The sequence below is a fragment of the Podarcis muralis genome, chromosome 5 (assembly GCF_964188315.1).
Source record: "Podarcis muralis chromosome 5, rPodMur119.hap1.1, whole genome shotgun sequence".
NCBI lineage: Eukaryota > Metazoa > Chordata > Lepidosauria > Squamata > Lacertidae > Podarcis > Podarcis muralis.
In genome coordinates this window covers 56,126,209-56,150,321 of record NC_135659.1, presented here as the reverse complement: position 1 = coordinate 56,150,321, position 24,113 = coordinate 56,126,209, and the positions used below count along the sequence as shown (strand labels likewise).

General features: G+C 43.8%; 2 protein-coding genes across 3 annotated transcripts in view; one reads left to right on the top strand and one right to left on the bottom strand.

The window, feature by feature from the left end:
• Nucleotides 1-1,583: 1,583 nt before the first annotated feature.
• Nucleotides 1,584-13,944, bottom strand: LOC114599226 (uncharacterized). The gene is made up of 6 exons (XM_028734045.2): nucleotides 12,229-13,944; nucleotides 10,673-10,785; nucleotides 9,531-9,631; nucleotides 5,767-5,876; nucleotides 3,084-3,180; nucleotides 1,584-1,893 (listed from the first exon to the last, which is right to left on the bottom strand). Exons 1-6 carry the CDS (start codon nucleotides 12,702-12,704, stop codon nucleotides 1,882-1,884), a joined length of 909 nt encoding a protein of 302 aa, XP_028589878.2. The 5' UTR covers nucleotides 12,705-13,944; the 3' UTR covers nucleotides 1,584-1,881.
• Nucleotides 13,945-15,377: 1,433 nt separating this feature from the next.
• Nucleotides 15,378-24,113, top strand: part of BAK1 (BCL2 antagonist/killer 1) — a 38,195-nt gene continuing 29,459 nt past the window's right edge. The window contains exon 1 of one of the 2 annotated variants that reach the window (XM_028734033.2): nucleotides 15,378-15,531. The gene's annotated coding sequence lies outside the window, so the exon portion shown is untranslated. The remainder of the gene's footprint in view (nucleotides 15,532-24,113) is intronic. The other variant, XM_077928889.1, reaches the window with a different exon arrangement.

The window sequence follows — 24,113 nt, the reverse complement described above, 5'->3', positions numbered from 1 at the left end:
AGCAGTAGTCAGATGCTTTTGCATATATCTTGGAGACAAGTGATGGCACCTAAGATGATTAGCCCACAAACTATGTGCTTTTGTGAAATAGACACATTAGCCGTATTCTGGGTGCCAGCCATACTTACGCTGCAAAGCTAAGGGCAAAGCAACTGCAGATCCTGAAAAGTAATCAATAAAACCTGTACAAAAATAGTAACTGCTCTATTTTGCAATCCCCTGGGAGTCAACATGTATGAAGAAGGCTTTGTCGTCTGGCAGGTTTGCAGGGTGTGGGTTTCCTCTCATAGAATTCCCAGATTAGCAGAGGCCTTGGGCTGCCAGAACTATTCCGGCTCAATTCTCACAGTCTGTGGTTAAAAATGCCAAGGGCTAGCCTACAGTTCACCTCTTACAAGAGGCTGAAGGTATAAAGAGAGCAGCAAGATCCATTTCCTAGTCCAAATCCACACTCTGAAACAGAGGCAGGAACAAAGGTTTTCAGGTTTTAGAACTAGGAAAGATCTCTTTCTGTGACTCTGGAGTGTAGCTGCCAATCAAGAGTTGAATAATAGAAAGCCCCTCCAGACTAGTGTTTTTTTGTTTTTTCTGCAATCTGTTCTTGACTCAATAATAGTGCATTTATGGTGAATTTGTTCTTAGTTTGTTCCATGTTGCATCTCTAATGCTGCCACGTTATTGCTGTCTGGAGGGGCTATCGTCAAACAAAAATGGGAAAAAGATAAACCAGAACATTTGTGGTATATATAATTACGGGATTTCACCAGGAAGTTATGGGATATGCGTGTGACCATCCAACATTTTTGCACACACAAACAGTATTGAATTTGGGATTGTGTATGACCACCTTGATATCCTCATGAGCAGGAATCATCATGAATGCATAATGAAAAGGTCTGGAGGGACCCAGAGTACATTGAAGTACAAGACCTCAGTTGCCTGACCCAAAAAGTTAAAATACTAGAAATGATGGAATAAGTGGAGCTGAAGAGAATTTGCCCTTTCCCTAATGATCCTCAAAAGTTTTTCTCTGCACATGTGAGTGCCAAATATTTGGTAGATATTCAGCTTAGCATCAGTATTTTATATATTCCAATATTTGATCTTAATATTTGTTTCCAATCATTTATTTGAATGCTTTATGTTTGTCAGTATCTATCACTGATAGTCAACAACGGCTTATGGCATTTGATGTTTTACACCTCGAAGAAACAGTGAGCAAGAGAATGCATAGGTCTAAAAACTCAGATTTTGTTGGATATTGAGGTCAATATCTATGTTGATTTCCCATACATAGTTCACCCTTCAGCTTGTCCTGTGCCTAGAAAGCACAGATCCAAGTGGTTTTCTGTTTGCCCCACTGATTTCCCTGGGAAAACCAGCTCTTTAACACTGTATCAGAGTAAACATCAGTCCACGGACAACCCGATTGACATTTGTTCTGATTCAGCAGTTAGTATTGGGTTTTCCAAGGGGAAAGTGGCGAGACAAGCAGAAGTCTGAATGAGCCTTCTGTGTTTCATGAAGCCTCAAGAGATGTCTTGCTTTGTCATGTGTGACATTAAAAGCACACAAAAAAGATATGAATTCACAGGAAAACTTTAATGAGGAGGTGGAAGAGCAGTTCATCAACCTGAAATATATACTACGAACACATCCAGTGGATTTGTAAGGGGAGCACAGGGGAAAGTGGGCAACAGCTATACAAGAAAGAAAGAAAGAAAGAAAGAAAGAAAGAAAGAAAGAAAGAAAGAAAGAAAGAAATTTTAAACAGTCCTGGTGGGTTACAAATAACAATCCTTAGTAGACCTTCTTCCTCCCAGCAAGCAAAGTGGAGAAGGGTGAAGTTGGCAGACTCAAAGCGACTCCGACAGTGTTTCCTCAGTGCACATTCTAACAAGGGTGGAAAGAAAGAAAAATGTTACAAAGGCATACCAGTGATCACTCTGAAGTTCCATTGTCACTGATATCCTACATTTGAATCCTGCTTTCTCCTTCAAAGTGGTGTTGTGAGCTCACAGTCATCCTGAAGAATATTTGAGAATACTTATCAAAAGCAGAGCCAACTCTAAGCTTGAAAGACCCCTTGGTAAAGGGCTCCTTGGTGGTCCCTTCCTCTGTCAGTGGTAGGTCTCCTTCAATGTTGGTAAGCTCTGGAAACAACAGCCATGGTGGATAGCAGTAACAGCTTCAATCAGTGCTGTGCGGTTGGAAGCTGCCATTTTGATTTCCAAAATATACCCAATTGTTGTGGGGCATTGTGGGAAATTTAAATAGTGGCTCTCAATCCCAGCCACCTGGTGTTGATCAGAGCACCAGACAAAAAGAGGGTGGGCATCAGTAACTGGCCAGATGCCTGAGGATGCCATGTGCTAATGCCAGTCCATGTTCACCCAGACAGTTTTATAGCCTAGCAGTAATTTAAACTTGGGTTTTTTACACGCTAGCCACTGCTCCACACTGGTCCTTTATCTTCCCCTACCCTCTTCTCCCTGCTAATGCAGACATGTAAGATGATGCTCCATTAATTAATAGCCAAGAAAAAACTCAAGGAGCTCAGTCCATTGTCCTGACTGCTGATTGAAAGAAAACCCCAGTGAATTCAGCATCCATGAAGATCAAGGCATGACCCTTTCAGGGATTCAATTTACCATCTGCAAGTAAAGTTGTTGTCTACATTCACAGTTACAGTTGATGAGGTTGGGGTTGTGGACTTTCCCCCTCCCCAATAAAGGTTATTTGTCTGCAACAGCTGTATCGCATGCAGAAATTCAACAGGTGCCATCCTTGATGGCATGGCAATGAAGTAGTGCTCAGAAGCCGCAGCTGTTGAATTTCTGCCCATCATGTAGCAGTTAAAAGCTCAGAGCCCCTGTCAGGAGGGAAATGGAGGTGATTCCTGGTTCGCCTATGAGTACCATGATCCTGTCATTCTCACTAGAGAACTAGAAGAGGGGAGCCCTCTCTTTTGCTGGTTCAGCAAAAAAGACAATCCTATAGCACTTTAAAGACAAAAAGTTAGAAATGTTGGAAAGTGCTATGAGCCTCCATTCCCTCCCAGACTGTATTAGCATCTACAACACCTTAGGCTGCTCCAGACTTCCAGCATCATTTCTTCCTGGACCTCTGAGTGCTGTCTCACAGTCACCAGCCCCTTCTCCATCTTCATTCTCAGGAAGCCTAGATTGCATTGGAGCAGGGAGAGACAAAGTTAGATTAGAAGCATTGCTAGCACTGATGGAACCTAGTAAAATCTTGACTGTTCTCATTTTACCAGTTAGGCCTTAAGTAGAGAGAGCTGGGGAAATTCTACAAGCTACAGAATAGCCAATGGCAGTGACCCCAAAATTGATATTGCAACCATCAGTTGCTTTAAATGTCTCATAAAGACATCTTCCTGCCTAGGTTTTCCTGGACCCTTAAGATTGGATCCTGTTTCTATTTGTAGAATCTCCAAAATTCCTGCTTTTACACATTTTGTATATCTGTTTTATTGGGTTTGTGTTGTATTTTTGTTTTCATGATATTGTTTATTGTTTTTATGTTGTACACCACTCAGGGATTTTTAAAAAAATATTAAGTTGTTTATAAATGCTCTTATTTAAATAAACAAATGTGACTGCCCTAAGGTCATAGCTTGGGTCAATGTCCGAATCTGAATAGCCATTCTCATTCCTTTCTCTAAAATCTGAATGCTATAAATAAAATAGCTTCTACAAAGTATACCAAGCAAAAGTCAGTCTCAGGGCTCCAACTATCACTGGCTTTATTTTAAAAACAACAAGAAGTTTATAACAGATTAAACTTCATGTGCAGCTTTCAAATTAATTTACTGCACTGCTCTCTAAAGGACAACTCTTATACTATTATGAATTGCCCTCAAAAGGATCCAGCACAGTACCTTATCAGTAGGTACTTCAATGCTCATTAAAACAGAGATGTAATGAGAGTTCAAGGTAATCATCTGTTCATCACATCTGTAGCACTTCTAGAGGCCAATTAAAGGCAGATTAAAGTTTATCCGGGTGATCAGTGATCAGTTGTTGTTCCTGTTCTTAAATTTCTGTACCACTATTTATCCAACGATCACAGTGATCCAACCGTATTTTTTTAATTGCACAACAGGTGGACCCCAAGTTTGTGAGAGGATCATCTGTTTGCTTTTTAACAGAAACAGAGCATATATGAATTCTACTGTTGGTGTAGATCAATGTTATACTTAAAAGGAAATAGTTTTTAAAGATTTACAAAATGGTAAGTCATTGCTATATAAGGAACGCGGGTGGCGCTGTGGGTAAAAGCCTCAGCGCCTAGGGCTTGCCGATCGAAAGGTCGGCGGTTCGAATCCCCGCTGCGGGGTGCGCTCCCGCTGCTCTGTCCCAGCGCCTGCCAACCTAGCAGTTTGAAAGCACCCCCGGGTGCAAGTAGATAAATAGGGACCGCTTACCAGCGGGAAGGTAAACGGCATTCCATGTGCTGCGCTGGCTCGCCAGATGCAGCTTTGTCACGCTGGCCACATGACCCGGAAGTGTCTCCGGACAGCGCTGGCCCCCGGCCTCTTGAGTGAGACGGGCGCACAACCCCAGAGTCTGTCAAGACTGGCCCGTACGGGCAGGGGTACCTTTACCTTTAAGTCATTGCTATGGGTAAGAGGAGAGTGGTAATGCCTTTAATTTCAATACACGTGGGATAGTTTTAATTTATATTATTGGGGGGGGGGGGGAGCTGAATTCCCACAGCAGTGCTTTTGAATAGGTCAACTGGATCCTCATCAATAACTGTGCATATTCTGTGTAAGAAAATAAATTTAGGAAGGCCTGAGGATGTCCTATTAAGTCCTTCACTTTTTCTGTAGTTCTATAATATATCATGGATAGCCAGCCTTTGGCACAAGTGTTATAGGCAGCACAAATAAGAGAGGCTCATAATATTAATTATGAGCCACATTTTTCCTCCCCGCCCCCTGCTACACAGCCAACTGCTCCCTGTTCCCCAGCTCAGCAGACTCACACAAAGGCACAGGATGATGAATATGGAATGTGTACATACTAGGGTGGCACTCTCTAAGACTTTGGACTTCACCTATGGCATATTTGTCAAAAAGATTTGCCACCAACACGGTTGGTTTTTACTAAGATTTCTTTCATGTTCATACACATTTACACTTATATATTCAACACCAACAAATTGCAGATTTAAAATGTACAATCGTATATATCTAATTATAATCCTTACAGCAGATTAAGAAAGAGAAAGTATTTTTAAATACTCCGTAAATTAAAGACTCTGTATCAGGGTGACTCACTATAAATTCTCCATTCCAAATTATTGCCCCTTAAACCAGGATGTTTTCTTTTAATCCAAGTACTGTAATGCATTTTAATGCCTTTACAGCCACTATTGGATACAGTACACACTTTAGCCCGGTAAATTTGTTCTAAATTGGACAGTGACATCTAGTGGTCACATGTGGTACTATCCAAAGTTGTTCCCAGCACTCCACCTGACAATTCATTTTCATTTATCAACTCCAGTTGGCTTAGTGAAGAGCTGAAGAACCCTCTTTAGAATACAAATCTGGTGGTTCATCATTGTCCTAGCTGGAACCTCTGCTTAGGGGCCAGAGGCACCCCACAATCTTTTGTTGCTCATTCTCATTTGTTACATTCTACATTTCAACATCACATTGCACAAATTTTGGTATTTGGGGACCATCTACTCAATGTTTCAGAATTTGGGGGGTGAAGAGCACCACAAAAAACTTACCCACAAGCACTGCAAACTGCAGAGGAATTTGATAGGGTGACATGAGGTCTGGGTGTTGCAATTCCATATACCATTAGATCATCTTCAACAACTGGTTGTACTGGAATATCCTGAAGATGGTGCATATATGTATATATTTTAAAAAAAACATATTCAGAAGATGTGGCAAGATAAAATGGAATTTAGTTTTAATATCCAATTATAGAAAGGTTTCTGAAATTGCATAAATACCTGTGTTATATTATTTCACAAGTGGACCAAGAATGTAATTTTGATTTTGAACAATTATGGACGTTTGAAATCTGATTCTATTGGGACTGCATGAGTGCAGTTCAATTTTATTGATATTAGTCATGGACTGTTGCAAAAATGAAATGACCAAAAACTTACAAGATTAAAACGGAAAGAAACAAGCATCTGACAGAAAGACATGCCTGCATAAGAAGGAAATCCTTCTTGTGGGAAGAAGCTCCATCGAAATTGGTGAGAATTATTTCTGAATAAACATGCTTAGGACTGTTCTGCACATTTCTGCGGAAGACCACTGTGTTTAGTATGTATGTTTAGGATTGCAGCCTAACACAGCAACCCTATGCACCTATTACAATGGTACCTCAGGTTAAGAACTTAACCTGGAGGTCCGTTCTCAACCTGAAACTGTTCTTAACCTGAGGTACCACTTTAGCTAATGGGGCCTCCCGCTGCCGCACGATTTCTGTTCTTATCTTAAAGCAAAGTACTTAACCCAAGGTACTATTTCTGGGTTAGCGGAGTCTGTAACCTGAAGCGTCTGTAACCTGAAGTATCTGTAACCTAAGGTACCACTGTATGCTAAGGAAGAAGATGTGCCACTGCTCTGCCAGAAGAATGGCCACCAATATATCCTACATGTGTTCAACCCAGAAGGGGAGGGGGAAGTAAACAGCCGGAAAATATAAAACAGGATAAAAAGAGCAGACAGACCCCCTGTGTGGGTGCACTGGTGGGAGTACCAGATTGGCTCCACCAATGTGCTGGCATAACACAGCCCCCCCCTTCACCTTGCCCCTCCCACTTCCAGTAAGTTTCAACAACTTCACTACCAGAAGGCCAGGTTTGTGGTGGGAATCTGAGGCGAGATACCCATGTACTGGAAGTTGTCCTCAGTTCCATTCACCCCACAGGGCCATGTTAAGATGCAAAAATAGTTTACTGCTGTAGAAGATTAGACTTCAGTAACACAGTCCTTGGCGGCGATACAGAGATACAGATACAGTGAACTTTGCTTCAGGATGAGAACAGAAACCGCGCAGTGGTGACGTAACTGCAGCAGGAGGCCCTATTAGCTAAAGTGGTGCTTCAGGTTAAGAACAGTTTCAGGTTAAGAACAGACCTCCAGAACAAATTATGGTAAGTTCTTAACCTGAGGTACCACTGTACAGATACAGAAACAGATACAGATACAGATAAGGACAAAGTATCTCTGTTGCTCCAGCTTTAAGACATAACACAGACTCCAACTCACAGAAAGGCTCACTGACTGACTAATGAGCTGACGTGCCTTGCTCACTTATATAGACAGCACTGGGTCACAGCCATAACAACCAGCTTTGCTGACCTTGCACCTGCTTGCTTATCTCATACACAAGGTGATTTGTGCCCATGAAGGAAATTAACCCTTTCCTCCATGCCCAGTTCCTCTGAGTAGACCTGGTTAGGCTTGTGCTAAGTCTTGTGGGCTGTTATATGAAACTTCCCCTTTCCCTCTGGTTGGAAAGCCAATGCGCCAAGCAACAGAATAGTTAAAATTATGACTAATTATGGTAACTGACTACTACCTACTGTAATTCTGCTGCAATACCCAGCTATGTAAGCACTCCCAATCATTAGGCACTAACGGTGTTGAGGGCAATGTATATGGTGCAAAAAGATGCTTATGAAGCCATTTCCATGTGGCTGCAAAACATGTTACTAAAAATAGGCATGATAAAGCCCTTTGCACAAGCGCTTGCTTATCTGTGTGGTAAGGATTGAAAGAGAAACATGTGCAAAAGCCATTGCTTTGGCTGGAGCTACTTGCTGTTTTTATAGGCAGAGGCATTGTGTTGGTACAGTGGTTAAGAAAACAGGCAGTTGGGAAATCCCCCGTCTTCACCTCAGCTCTGAGGTGGCCTTAATCATGCTACTGTCTTTCAGATCTTGCCCTCCACACCCACAATATGAGGGCATAAAGGTTGCCCTACTTTTCAGCGTTATTGTAAGCTAACTGAGATAATGTATACAAAGCTATTTGAATGCTTAAAAGTGCTGTTTAGGTTTATTGTCATGTGATGCTGGCATGTAACAGCTGACTCACAGGCAGAAACTGACAGAACAGATTTTCCAAGCATGGTGATGGTAGCAATGAGAAATAGTTTCCACTCTTGATTTTTGCTTGCTTGGACTGAAACATGTCCAGGGCATTGTGGGAAAAGTAATATAAGGGATGTCACCAGTGGCAGACTTTGGGCTTTCAAATTTCAGTGCCGCCCAGTGCAACACCAAAATTTGGCACATGCACCTCATTGCCTCTCACCTTCTGTTCTAAGTCATGGTTGTGGTGCCGCCTCCAGTGCCCTCTCAGTTCAGTGCCCAGTGTGGGCAAACCAGTTGTGCTCCTAAACCCGCCACTGATGGCAACCAAATTGCAGTTACCAGAGCAATGCTCTTGAGGGGGCCCAAGGAAGACAGACTTTAGCACGCAGCTACCCAAGGAAGTCAGATGCTGATGTTAGGTCTCTATCTTAGTTTTTAGGACACTCGGCTGCTGATATGTCAACAACAACAACTTTAAAATGAGTCTCCAGTGTGAAACTAGAATTTAAATTAATGCGGAGCTAATCAGTGTATTTGATTGCATTTGTTTAGGACTCAGTCTGAATCAAGGTCTCCCTTCCAATATGGGTGTTAAATTAGCACTGCTAAAATGAGGTCGCTGGGATTACATCCATACATTTGAGCTCTGCATAGAAATGTCACATGCTGTACATCTCTTGCATTTCATGGTCTTTTATTCCACTGTTAATCGGTTGTCATCCCCCCACACCCGGGTATATATCTGCCAACAAATAATAGCACTTAATGCAGCTGATGAAGTGGGCTATTGCTGAAGGGCTATGACTGCTGGCCCTGAATTATTTTCCAATACCCTATTTCAAGGATTTCTTAAATATCTCTAAGACGTCTGCTGTTATAATTTAACATTTATTGAGCACCACAAGATCACAGGCATGACAACTGTCCCTGTCTGGACACAGTTTCTTGATGGAGGAGCTACCACTTGCAATATCAAGACTCCTTGATAGTTTCCATTTGCAAGTCAAGTATTGTTGCTTGCCATTTTGCTGATTATTGTCTTGATTGCTACTAGATCTACTGATTCCTACTGCTGTGTTGTTCCTTTTTCATTCTTAACATTTTCACTGGATGATAATAGCTATTGTGAGCTAGCTTGTGGGCTGATAGATGAAAAGGTGGGGTGTTATATTTAAACAAATAATAAAAATAAATATGTGGCACTGGCAGCTAGCATAGATACTCTCAAATCCCACCTATCTTTTGATTTTTAAGCAAAGCAAATTCACATTGCATTCTAGAGGGGATTCTAGAGGCCAGCTCACAATGCAATTTTGTTACCTTCACTCTTCTGATGGAAATCACATATTTATCCTTGCTTACGATATAAAAATGCCACTTGCAGAGAGGGAGGGAAAAAACCCCAAAACAACTCCCTGTCGCATATTTACCCCTTTAGAAGCAGGAAGCCACCGGCGCTGCTTGTACATATTGAGGAGTCTGTTCCATGGAGAGAGGTCTGCTTTTGGAGGTTCCCCTTCTTGTACATCTTCTATTTAAAAGAAAAGCCACGTCACTAACTCATGAAGTCTCTCCATATAACCAGGGTGGGTTGTACAAGAATGCCCTCTAAATCCAGCAGCAATTCAGCCACAGAGCTTGAGGCTGCACAGGCACCAGCTAAAGAATCGGGTCAAGAAGCAGGGCTCTGAACTGGCTGCTGCAGATCAGGAGACCACTATGCTTGAGGCTGTGAGAGACAGGAGTCTCCAGAAGAATCTCTTAGTCTACTAAAGCCTGTAGGGTCAGGGCCCAAATCCTCACAGCCACCTTCCCCTGAGTCTGAGAAAACAAATGCCTCCCATAGTACCTCTCCAGATCAGTGGTGTAAGATAAGATACATTACACTGGGGTGGGGTTCTGTTATGCTTGTAGTTATTTAACTTTTGATATGTCGTAAGCCACCTTGGGCATTGTTTTAACTTAGGAAAGGCGGCTTACATATAGAATGATTGATTGAATTTCCCCACAAGTGAGGAGAGCCTGGAGGAGGTAGTCTGGAAACATAAAACCAGGCATATGCAAACTCAGCCCGCCAGATATTTTGGGACTACACTTCCCATCATCCCTGACCACTGGTCCTGTTAGCTAGGGTTCATGGGAGTCGTAGTCCCAAAACATCTGGAGGGCCAAGATTGCCTATGCCTGCATAAAAGGCTTCAGCCTGCTCTCAACCTTTGTCAGTGAAATCTTCTCACTCAGAGCTATCTGGACACCTGCAATGTTTGACCCACTGGACCAGCATCTACTGGTGTGAATACAGCCTCTGCGCAATATAATTCAATGGAATCACCTAATAAGAACTGCAGCTGTAGTTCTTACCCATCTTTAATGGGCCATCTGACATAATACTGGGTGTTCCTGATTGTAAGGTTTGCCTCCTGCTTGCTTGAAATACATGTCTCAAACCTCAGACATCTGGTATTGAATAGTATGAAAACAATCAAGTCATGACAGCTTGGGGGGTGGGGTAAAGGTGCTGTTGGACAGCAGCTGCCATATGGGTGAGTGGGAATCTTCTTCCAGCCCTCACCTTTCAGTAGATGCTCTCTTTCCTCTTCAGCGCTACAGCCTTTAACATCAGTCATGGATCCAGCAGACATGGCAGCTCCATCATCTGCACATAGGACCTGGGGAAATTCATCCCTAAAGTCAAACACACAATTATTGCATAGAAGAAGGGGACATCCACATTAGTGCTTCATTCATCATTTTTTTTCTTCCCACCCTAATATCTACACCCAAACGCCACATCTTTATCAGCAATGATAATTGCTACATTGCCACAGACAGGTGGATTTACTGTAGTGAATAAAAGCAATGATGTTGAGGGGATTAAAATTTTAAGAGAGAATTTCCTGGGATGAGGCCTGTCTCTAAGTCAAGCCCTTTAGTTGACTGCATGAACAAAGCCTTCAGTCTGTATCTAAAAGACCCAAGTAGTTAGTCTCCATGATAATCTGTGGTTCGTAATAAGAGATTATGGAAACCTCTTCACATGGAAATCTTACATTAAGAATTATTCATGGCAGCACTGCTTATGCAAATACCTCTACTTAAAATTGAATTATTAACTGTTAATTATTATTCATTATACACAGATGGGAGGTTTTAAGTGCAACTCTAGGATTGCAAATGTTGTTCTCAAAAATCCAGACACCTCCAGCCAAGCGCTTCTGAGCATGTCCAGATCTCCATTTTCCTCTTAAGATGATAAAAGGGCTTTCCCCTCGAAAAACAACTTCAGAGTAAAATGTGTTGGAGGTGGAGCATGTGCAAAGCGGTTTGGTTTTTTGTAACAGAGATGTTCCTTTTTCTGTCCAAAGGCCTCACTTTCAGCCTGTCTCCATATGATTTGAGCAACCTGGAAGAAGGTAGCAGACAATCGCTCAGCTGAGGGGAAGAGTATTGAGTTCATCTGCAAGGCAGCAAAAGCAGATCTCCATCTAACAACAGAGTGCACATGCATTCATATTATTGTGCCTGCAGACACACAGATGTGCTAAATCAAGTTCTGCTGCATTTTTTTCTGACTTTGCATCCTCTGCTGTTGGCAGGCAGTCTAAATGATAACAAGTCAAGCTTGTGAAATTCTGGTTGGCTGCCAACTGTAGTAACCCTTCCTTCCACGTGCATTTTTATGGTTAACATCTCATACAGTGAACTTCAGTTAGCAAGGCAAAGCCCCACGTATCTCAGCTCAGTGTGTGATAATCAACCTCATGGAAAGTTTAGCACAAAATTAAGTGTTCAGCCTTTTGAAGCCAAGAACAGCCGGAACAGTCAATGAGCAATTCCATTCCTAATTAGTACCCATGTAATACAGCCAGAAGCCAATTAACACAAGTGGTTTTTGTGAAGGGCTTTGCAATATTTGCCCATATATTTTCACACATTCCTGTATGGGAAGCAATCTGAACGGATGTTAAATCCTATTAGAAATAACTGAGTTTTACTCGAAGAGGATTTTAGTCATGTTCATTAATTTCAATGGGTCTACTCCGAGAAAAACTTAGCTGAATACCACCCTGAAAGTTTTAAACACTGTTCTGTGTGCTGAGACTTGGCCTCAACGTTGGTGACACTCACTTTCCCACCGTCTCCCTGTCATCAGATTCTTCTTCCTTCTCTCCCGTGACAGGAACTTTCTCACATGGATCCTTGGCCAAGCCACTTATCATGGGGTTAACAAAGCCATCTGAGTCTCCCATCTCCATCCTAGCCGAGTGAAATGAAGCGGGCAGTTTGTTCTCATTTGTAGGGGTAGTGTCTCCCAGACTTAATTCCTTCAGCAACGATAGCTCTTCAGGGCAGCTGCCCATCAACCCCCCACAGATCTCACTGGGAGAAGTCTTGGTGGCATCAGGCTCTTGGCCTGGCAAGGTTGCTTCAAGCCCATTTTCGGGCAGAGGAGAGTCCAGGAGTTCACTCTTGGCATTATCTTCGTCTTTTGCCTTGGGTCTCTGCCCCTCTTGTGTGACATGCCTGCCGCTCCCAAAGAGGTTTCTGAAGAACTGGAGCACCCAGGGCCTGCTGGAAACAGAGGAAGCTGTGAGAGTATCCATCGGTTTTTGGTCTTCTGCAGGCTAACTCTGCTCTGGCACCCAAAGGTGGCTGCTCGTCTCAACAGATTGGAATCAGAGCTTCAAATTGAAAAGCCAACTGCTCAGAATCTTCTGAGGATTCTAGAATTCTTGGAAGGGGCGGAGCCACAAGAGAGATCACCCAGTGGTTTTGCAATCCAGAGTTCACCTTTTGCTCTCCTGGCTCAGTTAACAACAACAAATTAACAGATTAAAAGATGGCCAGGAATGGAATAAGAGCTCTTTGGGGATATCTGTGCAGGTCTACAGCTCCAAACATTTTTATTATCTGTAAAAAGTCTCAGGGCACTGGGCCCAAGTTATAACTCTCAGAGCAAACCAGTAACATTTGAACAATGCTACAATCAGGGAAAGGTGGTTCAATTGAAACAGAGGAACCTGCCTTATACCAGATGAGGCTATTTGTCCATCTAGCCTAATAGTGTCTGTTCTTGCTGGCAGTGGCTCGCGCTAACTGCGAGTACAGATGCTATGCATGTTAAATTATGCTGAGCGTGTGCGTGTTTTGCAAAGGTCAATGTGCTTCGATCCATTTCCAGCATTCAAACATGGTTAAAACAGAATTTCATTTTGTAGCCAAGACCAAACAGTGCTGGGTACAAAATATTTTGTCTCCTATGCAAAACAGTAACACGACTCACACTTTCAACTAGGACAGGAATAATTTATAATTGTGTTTTCTGGAAAACGTGCATTAGAACATAGAAAACTGCCCTATAACAAGTCAGACTATTGGTCCACCTGGATCAGTATTGTCTACACTGACTGACAGCAGTTCTCCAGAATTTCAGAGAGGAGTGTCTCCCAAACCTACTAGGAAATGTCAGGGATTGAACCCAGGACCTTCTGCTTACATCCTGCAGATGAAAAATGGCAGTTCTTTTTAACCTGTATATTTTGCTCTAGGAGGCTTAGTTTGGTCAGAACTGAGTATACACTTCCAGAGTTAATGCTATACTAAATACATTACTACTGTTAAATTAGCCATCATAGCTGCTAGAGGGCTGTGAAAATTTGTGTCCCGGGCTTTTTAGATTCACCTATACAGTGGTACCTCAGTTTTTGAACAGCTTAGCTCACAAACAACATGGAATTTAAACGCTGCAAACCCGCAAGTAGGTGTTCCGGTTTCTGAACTTTGCCTCGGACGTCGAACATGCTCTGTTTTGTGTCCTGAGCTTCCATTTTTACTGTTGTGCTGCTAATTTGCGTTCCCCATTGTAATCGCAGTGTTCTGAGAAGAGCTCCACAGCCTAGCTGGTTTGAGGAGAGAGAGAGCTGCTTTGGGGGGGGGGGAGTGGAGAGAAAGGTCTGGCTTGGGGGGGGGGGGAGGAAAGAGAACTGTGCACCCGCCCACCCTGCCCCCATCACTGCCCCCTCGGGGGAAGCAGCCTACTTGAAGTTGAACATGCCTGATCTACAATACTGTTTTATTTTATGGTACAGTGCAGTGGTACCTCTGGTTACGTACTTAATTCGTTCTGGAGGTCCGTTCTTAACCTGAAACTGTTCTTAACCTGAAGCACCACTTTAGCTAATGGGGCCTCCTGCTGCCGCTGCGCCACCAGAACACGATTTCTGTTCATATCCTGAAGCAAAGTTCTTAACCCAAGGTAATATTTCTGGGTTAGCGGAGTCTGTAACCTGAAGCGTATGTAACCCGAGGTACCACTGTACATTGATTATTGCTTTCGTTTTATCGGTCAGTGGTCTCATTAGGTAGTAAAATTCATGTTAAATTGCTGTTTTAGGGGTTTCAGGTGGTGAGTGTGCATAGGGTCCAAATCACAGGGCATCCATTTAGCTCACTGGGTGACCTTGGACCAGTCACTCCCTCTTAGCCTAACCTACCTCACAAGCTTGTTGTGAGGAGGGGGAGACTCACGTGTGCAAGCTTCAGCTCTTTGAAGGAAAGGTAAAGGGACCCCTGACCATTAGGTCCAGTCATGGCCGACTCTGGGGTTGTGGCACTCATCTCGCTTTATTGGCCGAGGGAGCCGGCATACAGCTTCCAGGTCATGTGGCCAGCATGACTAAGCCACTTCTGGCGAACCAGAGCAGCGCACGGAAACGCCGTTTACCTTCCCGCCAGAGCGGTACCTATTTATCTACTTGCATTTTGACGTGCTTTCAAACTGCTAGGTTGGCAGGAGCAGGGCCCGATCAATGGGAGCTCACCCCGTCACAGGGATTCAAACCAGACCTTCTGATTGGCAAGTCATAGGTTCTGTGGTTTAACCCACAACGCCACCCGCATTCCTTTTTGAAGGAAAAGTGGACTATACATGAAATGAATGAATGAATGCTAAACAGCATGATGAGGATGAGGATGTCAAGTACCAAATGTTGGAATCCTGTGTCAGATCACATTGCAACTCTCGTTGAGTAACATCTGACGCACCTATAACAAATATGTCACATCAACCTTCGCAGAGGTGGTTTTGCAGGAAATCTGGCGGAGGGGGTGGGTGGGAATAAACTCTTTCCGGACCTTTCTACCTCTCTCTCTCTCTCTCTTTTAATAATACTGTACAGTACATATTATATCTCGCGGCTACCAGGATGCAACCCTAGAGGGAGCTGCGTATCGGCCGCTTTGCCGGCTGCCTGCCGCCTTCCTTTCGCCTTCTCTCCTCTCGCCTCGCCCCTCCTCGCAGCGGAGGAAGCGGCCGAGAAGCAGCAGGAAGGCGGCCAGAGAAGGATGCGCTAGCAGCGGCGCCGCATCCCGAGCTCGCCGCGCAACCCCAGGAACAGCTCGCCGGAGGGAAGGGGCGCGGCGGGAAGGCGGGTGAGTGGAAGCAAGTCCGGGGCGGCGGGGGACATGTCGGGGGCTGCAGGATGGACGGGGCGGCAAAAGGGTCCGGCGGCTGCTGCTGGCGCTGGGCGCCTGCTCCTCCTCGGAGCCGGAGGCGTTTATTCGTCCCAGCGGAAGGACATAATTCTCCAAAGGTCCCCGAGAGGCGGGAGAGCGAGGGACGAGGCCGCCGCCGGGTCCCCTGGCTTGGCGGTGGAGAGGGGCCGCGAGGGGAAAGGGACCCCGCGCTCCCGGGCCAGGTCGCTTCTCGGGAGCCGCACTGCTGGGCGCGCCACGCCGACGCGAGGAAGCGACCGGCGGTCTCGGCTGCGGCCGGCTAGCGGGGCGCGCGTGCGCGCGTGGAGCTGAGCGAAAAATGCGGAGTCAGCAGCGCCTCGGGGAGCTGCTGCTGCAACTGCAGGGAAATGGAGCTGGCTTCTCCGCCTGGCTTTTCCCCTCCTTTCCCCTAGACGCGGCTACTTGAGATCTGGCAAGGTTTAAACATCCGGAATACGATCTCTCTCTCGCGCGCGCGGGTGTGTGTGGGTGTTCACCCACCGCACGCATGTGGGCTATCATTATTACTAGTACTATTTGCAGTTAAACAAGCTGTAGCTTAGGGCCCCACTCTCTTGAGGGCCCCCAAAAAATTTAAAGGGGGGAAAAAACTGGATGTACATTTTATAAGATAAAAAACAAATAAAATAAAACCTACATACAGCAACAGTGTTTCGTGTTGTGTAGGCTCCTGTGATGTAAGTAATGGGCCCCCAATCGTTTTAAGTTAAGAGCTTCATAATTATTTCACTATTAATATACTTCTTCTTAATTGTATTTCACTTCAACAATTACCTTGATAAAATACATATTTTGTGATGTTCAAATGGCTTTAGATTAAGGTTACCAGATTTTTTTCCAATGAATCCGGGGACACTTTTCAACTTCAGTAGGAATGATAGGATTTTGTCAGGGTAAGGTAAAGGTAAAGGGACCCCTGACCTTTAGGTCCAGTCGTGACCGACTCTGGGGTTGCAGTGCTCATCTCGCTTTATTGGCCGAGGGAGCCAGCGTACAGCTTCCAGGTCATGTGGCCAGCATGACTAAGCCACTTTTGGCAAACCTGTTCAGTTTCTGTTTCAGTTTCTGTTAATTGATTCTCATGGGAAACTTGCAGATTCTGGCTTCAGACAATTAACTCAAGGCAGTGTCAATTTACTCTTGGCAGAAAGCCCAGGTCTGCTTGACCTAGAAACTGCTTACTCTGATTCGTTAACGACCAGCACTCAACTCTGTTATCTAGGGATTGCTAGCTCAGTTTGATGTGAGGTGTTGTTAGGAGTAGAAGTGCTTTGTATGGTTTTGAGAGAGAGAGAGAAAGAGAGGATTTATTTTGCTTTGTTTTGTATGCAGAAACTCTGCTGGTTTTATTTTCTTCTTTTAATAAATCCTGTAAATAGTTATTCTGAGTCTAGCTGACTTGTCATTACTGCCGCAACTAGCTTCTTCGCTGTGCAGGAAAACTCTGCTACGTTTGGGCTAAAGCCAATAGGGCTATGCCTGACACTTCAAAGTTCCATGAAAACCAGAGCAGCACACGGAAACACCGTTTACCTTCCCACCAGAGCGGTACCTATTTATCTACTTGCACTTTGACATGCTTTCAAACTGCTAGGTTGGCCGGAGCTGGGACCGAGCAACGGGAGCTCACCACGTCGTGGGGATTCAAACCGCTGACTTTCTGATCGGCAAGTCCTAGGCTCTAGGGTTTAACCCACAGCGCCACCCTCATCCCTTTTTTTTGTCAGGGTACTGATTTGTAAATCCAGGGACTGTCCCCGGGAAATGGGGACGTCTGGTAACCTTACTTTAGATACCCATTAGCTCCATAAATTACGATATAGCATATATTCAACACAAAAAACAGCGGCAATTTGTAGTTGACAAAGGACAGCTGAACATATAAAGGTCCCCATTACCTTCAGTAGCATAGGGCCTCATCAAACCTAAATCTGGCCCTGCTGGCAAACCACAGCACCTCAAGTTATTCCAGAGTAATGATCAAGTGGGGATTTGAGCCCTGGCCTTCCAGGTCTGACCCTTGTAACCACTAAGTGCCCAGGTGTGATCCTGAGGATGCAGGATCTAGGAGAGGGTGCATCCTCCCCATTTTTCTAATGCCATTATATTAATGTGCCTCCGTGGCAGCTACGTGATTGCTTTGTGTAGCACTGTCAACGTGCAAGAGGAACAAATGCTTCTCTTGCTCCACAGCTACAACTGGAGAGTTTGAATTGTGAGGTGGATTAAAGCTTTCTCTTGTGTTTTGCCCCCCCCCCATTGATCTGCAGCTGGTGGGGCAAGACCCACAGCTCAGTCTGACCCTAACGCTTGTCTTAACAGTGGCACTTTTATTGTGTGGATATGTAATAATAAAGTGGGGGGGGGAAGGTCCCCAAGGTTGTTCTTTTCATGTTTTAAAGGGCTGACTCCCTTGACCAAGAACTTGAAAAAGTTGCACATTCAGCCCCTTCTGCAACTGGCTCCTATGCATATTGATTACGGACAGTGCTTTTTTCTGGGGGGACACAGGGGTACGCATACCCCTAAACATTTTGTGAATCTTTGTACTTTTTTCCATGTACTGTATTTATTTTCCCCGATTGGAACTATAAAATGGTGATTTTCTTGAGTCAAAATGAGAGTACCCCTAAATATTTTTTAAAGAAAAAAAAGCACTGATTACGGAACAGTTCATGAAGTGGTTCATAGGTAATAATGTTTATAATTGGCCCTTTTGGTTTCAGTGGTACTTGCTGCCTAGAAGGTAACAAGGTGACTTCTTTGGAATGTGCATAGCTGTTACTGGATTTTTTTAGGAACAACAAAACACAGCCTCCCAGAGTGGCTGGGGCAACCCAGTCACATGGGTGGGGTACAAATGATAACCTCCTCCCCCTCCTCCTCCTCCTCCTCCTCCTCCTCCTCCTCCTTCTTCTTCTTCTTCTTCTTCTTCCAGTTTAACACACAATTTGCACTTGAGAAGGGCATTCTGCTCTGGTAGGCATTTTGAGTGATAATGTCAGATAAATATTCTGTGTTAACTAACTATGGTATAAAGTTGTCCTAACTTTCTGTACAGAAAAAGGTAGTGGGGGAAATCCTATTTGAATTGGGGGAACGTTGAAGTTGTTGGAAAAACCAAAGAAGAAATTGACTATTCAAATGAGCAGAAATTCCAAGAGAAGTTGGGATATAGGGAAATGGGCTATATATATATTCAAAATATAATATTAGTTCAAAACAAAAATGCAATTTTTTACATAGTGCCTTAAGGGTGCTTTTATATGACTCTTAATTGTATATAGAGGCTTGCATTTTTCTAAAGAGTTTTTTATGTTTATAGATACATTGTAATTGCATAGTGGCAAATAACACCCACACCCACACACCCACGACTTTACCAATGCCTTAGGCTGCATACACACCATCCATTTAAAGCATGCACACACTCCCCAGGAATCCTGGGAACTGTAGTTTATTAAAGGTGCTGGATATTGTGGGTCTGTGAAGGGGTAAATTGCAGTTCCCAGGATTCTTGTGTGGGGTAATGTGTTTTAAATGTATGGTATTTATGCAATCTTAATCTTCCCATGTGGTAACTGCGGTGTCCTCTAGGAGTTAGTGCACTGGTGGGTTGGAGAGGATTGAAATTCCTCAAATGTTCCTTAATGAACTGTGGTAAATTACATTTGTTCCCTAAACTTCAGCATGTATCTCTCGCAGTGTGTATAGATGCCAAGCCAGTCATTTTTGATGGAAAAATAACACATACAGTGGTACCTCGGGTTACATACGCTTCAGGTTACAGACGCTTCAGATTACAGACTCCGCTAACCCAGAAATAGTACCTCGGGTTAAGAACTTTGCTTCAGGATGAGAACAGAAATCGTGCTCCGGCGGCGTGGCGGCAGCAGGAGGCCCCATTAGCTAAAGTGGTACCTCAGGTTAAGAACAGTTTCAGGTTAAGAATGGACCTCTGGAACGAATTAAGTACTTAACCCGAGGTACCACTGTATTGTCATTTGATAGTGATCACGTCTGATGTTTTTTGTTTTCCTTGTTAATGTTATTTATAGTGAAATATTGGGAGGAATTTCCCAAGAACTCAATGGGGTTCACTTCTGAGTAGACCTATATAGGACTGAACCATTATAGGCCTCATCTCTGCAGTTTCTGTTTTGATTTTGCAAGAATCTCAGTCACGTGTATTTGCATAAAACAGAGACAAGATCTCACGGTACTACAGTGTATTATGGCAAAAACTTTCATGGGCTAGATGATGTTGTGAAAAGAATGTAAACAGTGAGATCAAATGGCAATGAAATGCAAACAGTACTATCTATGACAATTCCACGTCAGAGTAAATGTATGTCAAATAAGAGTAGTGATAATTCACATCAGCAGTAATAATGCAATCATTGATATTCATAGCGGGACAGAAAGCCCCAATCCCTATTAAAGCAAAATATAATCAAATGGAAATTCTTGATAACTTGTAGTCAGTTTCATGCCGGAGTCTCTCTTTGTTTAAAAACAACTTTTCAGGGCAGCAGCAGAATGCCCTGAGCAGTTGAAATACAGTGGTGCCTTGGTTTACAAACTTAATCTGTTCTGAAAGTCCGTTCTTAAACCGAAACCGTTCTTAAACCGAGGTGTGCTTTCCCTAATGAGGCCTACCACCGCTGGTGCCCTTCTACTGTTGGGATTCCTTTTTAGACCAAGGTAAAGTTCTCAACGGGACGCGGGTGGCGCTGTGGGTAAAAGCCTCAGCGCCTAGGGCTTGCCAATCGAAAGGTCGGCGGTTCGAATCCCCGCAGCGGGGTGCGCTCCCGTTGTTGGGTCCCAGCGCCTGCCAACCTAGCAGTTCGAAAGCACCCCCGGGTGCAAGTAGATAAATAGGGACCGCTTATTAGCGGGAAGGTAAACGGTGTTTCTGTGTGCGGCTCTGGCTCGCCAGAGCAGCGATGTCACGCTGGCCACGTGACCCAGAAGTGTCTCCAGACAGCGCTGGCCCCCGGCCTCTTGAGTGAGATGGGCGCACAACCCTAGAGTCTGTCAAGACTGGCCCGTACGGGCAGGGGTACCTTTACCTTTAAAGTTCTCAAACCAGGACACTATTTCTGGTTTTGCGGAGTTTATAAACCGCATCGTTCTTAAACAGGACTCTTCTTAAACCGAGGTACCATTGTATTCTACTTCTTGCTGAATGTAAGATTTGTGCCAGGGTACTCTTATGTGTAGAGACTGGCCCAGTTGTCCATGTAGAATGCCGAAGGGTGGGGATGACATTATAGCATAAATCAAGTTGGAAGATGAGTGTGGTCAATGAATCCTTGATGTGTGCCTTTCATGTAACTTGCCTTTAAGCTTTAATATAATTGTCACATGCTTTTTTTTTGCATTTCATTACCACTTGATCTCACTGTTTACTTTCTTCTTTGTATACCCAAGTACCTGCCAACTGAAGATAACAACTTTATGCATCTGATGAAGCAACAAGGCCTCATTGTTATGTTTGCTACAACAGACTGACATGTCTACCTCACTGGAAACTGTTACAATGAAATAATGCATTTTGCTATCAGGACTGGGTTGGGGTGGGCAGGTTATTGCAAGGTTCTGAAATAGTTTATCGATTTATTTATGAAAATATTTATATGCCAATGTATCATAAAAATATATCACAGCCATTTACAACAATATAGAAACAGAAAACCAAACCCTAAGAAGTTAAAAACAAAAAGAAATTAAAAACAAACACCATTGTGAGGGATGTAGTCTTAATTGCCTGCATAGGCCTGGTGGAATAGAAAGGTTTTCAGCAGGTGTTTAAAAATTGGCACAGAAGGCGCCCACTGTTACATCACCTTCTAGGATGCCAGTGTAATGTTTCTTCATAACTCTGAAGTTGACATGTTTAACAGTTTTCCAGCCCTCTTTTTAGTGGTGAATGGTTTTTCATAATTTAGTCAAAGGTAAGAGCACCTAGCAGGGACGCAGGTCCATGTTCTCTTTTATGTGTATCTCTACATATCACTGTAATTGAAATACATTATTATTACTAAATGTATTACTTGGCGTTCAACAGCAGGCTTCAGGGCAGATTGCAGCAATCTAAAATTCAGTATTGAAAGCAGTTGAAGCATCACAGGAATAGGATGATTCCCCAAAACACATATCTCGGGTATCAAAGGCCAGGGCAAAGAGGTACATCTTTAGCATATCATCAAAGCTGTATAGTGAGGGTGCTAGAAGGGGTCAGCAACCATTTTCAGCCATGGGCCAGTCCACCGTCCCTCAGATCATGTGGTGGGCCAGACTATATTTTGGGGAAAAACACGAACAAATTCCTATGCCCCACAAATAACTATGCCCCACAAATAGAGATGCATTTTAAATAAAAGCACACATTCTACTCATGTAACAACACGCTGATTCCCGGACCACCCGCAGGCCAGATTGAGAAGGCAATTGGGCCACATCCAGCCCCCGGGCCCTAAGTTGCCTACTCCTGTGCTAGATGCACCTTTTTGGGAAGGAATTCCACAACCTACGAGCTCCCACAGAGAATGCCCCCTTTCAGCTTCTGAAGGTTGTGGAACTGCCAAGAGGAGTCCTCCTGATCTTAACACCCAAGAGGGAAGGAGGTGGTCTTTGGGCTATTGTGACATGACCTTATTGACGTCGTTTCATCTGTGTGTATGGTGTATGAAGACAATTTTCTGTCCCAAGGGGCTCATCCAAGGCAGGTGAAATAACAGAGAAAGGAAATGGAAGTGAAGGCAGGGCTAAACGGGTGAAAGCTGTGCACCCCTTTCAAGACTCTGTGAATGTAAATGTCCTCTGTGTACAGCTACCAAGACTTGTAGCCCTAGGTAAACCAAGCTCACTCAGAAGTAAGCTTTGCTGAATTCAATAGGGTCTGTTCCCTAGTCCTGCAGTCTCTCATGGTCAACCTCCTAGGGGCCACATAGCAGTGATGGGCAGGGCTGGAGCAAGAGGTGTGATTCTTGCCCTCATACAGTAGACCATTCAACAAGTAGTGTAAGTCCAATCACAGAACGGCAACCCCGTGCCTCCACAATGGCAAGAGTAGCACACTGAAGAATATGAAAAAGTTTTTCAAAGCTGTTTTTCAAAGATTGAACTGGATGAGATGTTCAATAGGTCTTGAGTTGGCCTGAGCAAACCGTTTTGTATGACTGGTTTTTCGGACTAATGAAGCTTGTAGCAAAACCTGTAATATATCTGGAGAACAGGTCTCCTTTTGCCCACTTGCGTTATTCTCACCAGGGTGGTGGCTTTGATTTGCCTTCCTGTGATTGATCCATGCATACAGCTTTGTGTTTCCAACTCAAGACTTGTTGAACGGTTCATTTATCTAGTCTGTATAACATTTATTGCACATGTAACTTGTTAAGATACAGTTGTACATTTATCCACTCCATGTTTACAGTATCTCCAGGCTTTGTTTTGCACATGGCACCTTAGTATGTTTGTTGCTTGAATGGTTACAAGTCTATCTCTAGTCTAGCTATTATTCTAGTAAATTTGGTTTTATACTTATAAGCCAGTTTGCAGTGTTGTTGTTTTGTTGCATGTTAACACTACAGACTAAAAGCCCTAACAGAGCAGAGAGGAAGGACCATGAGATGTGTTCCTCCTGCAGATGAACACACAAGAAAAGGAAACAGATAAAAAGTACAGTAAACCCAATGCCCCAATGGCGGCGTAACTTTTGACTGCACAGCAGCTCCCAGCATGAGCCACCACTTTGCAAAACTAGACTGTCTGATGTGCCACTTTCCCAAACTCACATTTTGTTAGGTTTGCAGTGATCTGATAATGCATATGGTAAGCAGTTCAACATGGCACAAGTTGGGACCCACCACGCAGTCGCATTTAACCTTTCCCTTGAAGAGATAATTTTCTGGTTATCTGCCTTACTACATTTCATCCACGAGAAATATTGCTCCTTTATAAAGGACTGTTTGGAATCGACAGTTCAGGCCCTTCCATGCAATAAATCACTTTATGTGCGTAGCCAAGACTTGGGACATTCCAAACACACACTTAACTTCTGAGATTGTCTGGCTAGCTGTATGGCCTGAGAAAACTGGAATCCTTTTTTTAAAAGCAGCATTAAATTTGAATTCCAAGCTCTTTTGAGAATCCTATTTGACTTGCTTATCTTCTCCATATAATTTCCTTGCAATTTGTAGCAAACCATTGATAGAACCTGTGATATACTATGATAAAGTAGAGGAAGGGGGCAGGATAATACAGAGGCGTAACCAGGATTTTTGTTGGGGTACCAGGCCTTTTGTTGGGGGGGCAGAGCCTCGGTTAGCTATGTATTTTTATCGATTGGGGGTGGCCCAATGGCCTGCTTGCTTGTTTTAAGGAAGCATATATGCATTTCTTAGAAAAGGATTACCCACCAGAGGTGATTTGTCATTCTCTGCAAACACAGACCCCACAGACTGAACTTATGCTTGCAGGAAATGAATTTGAAT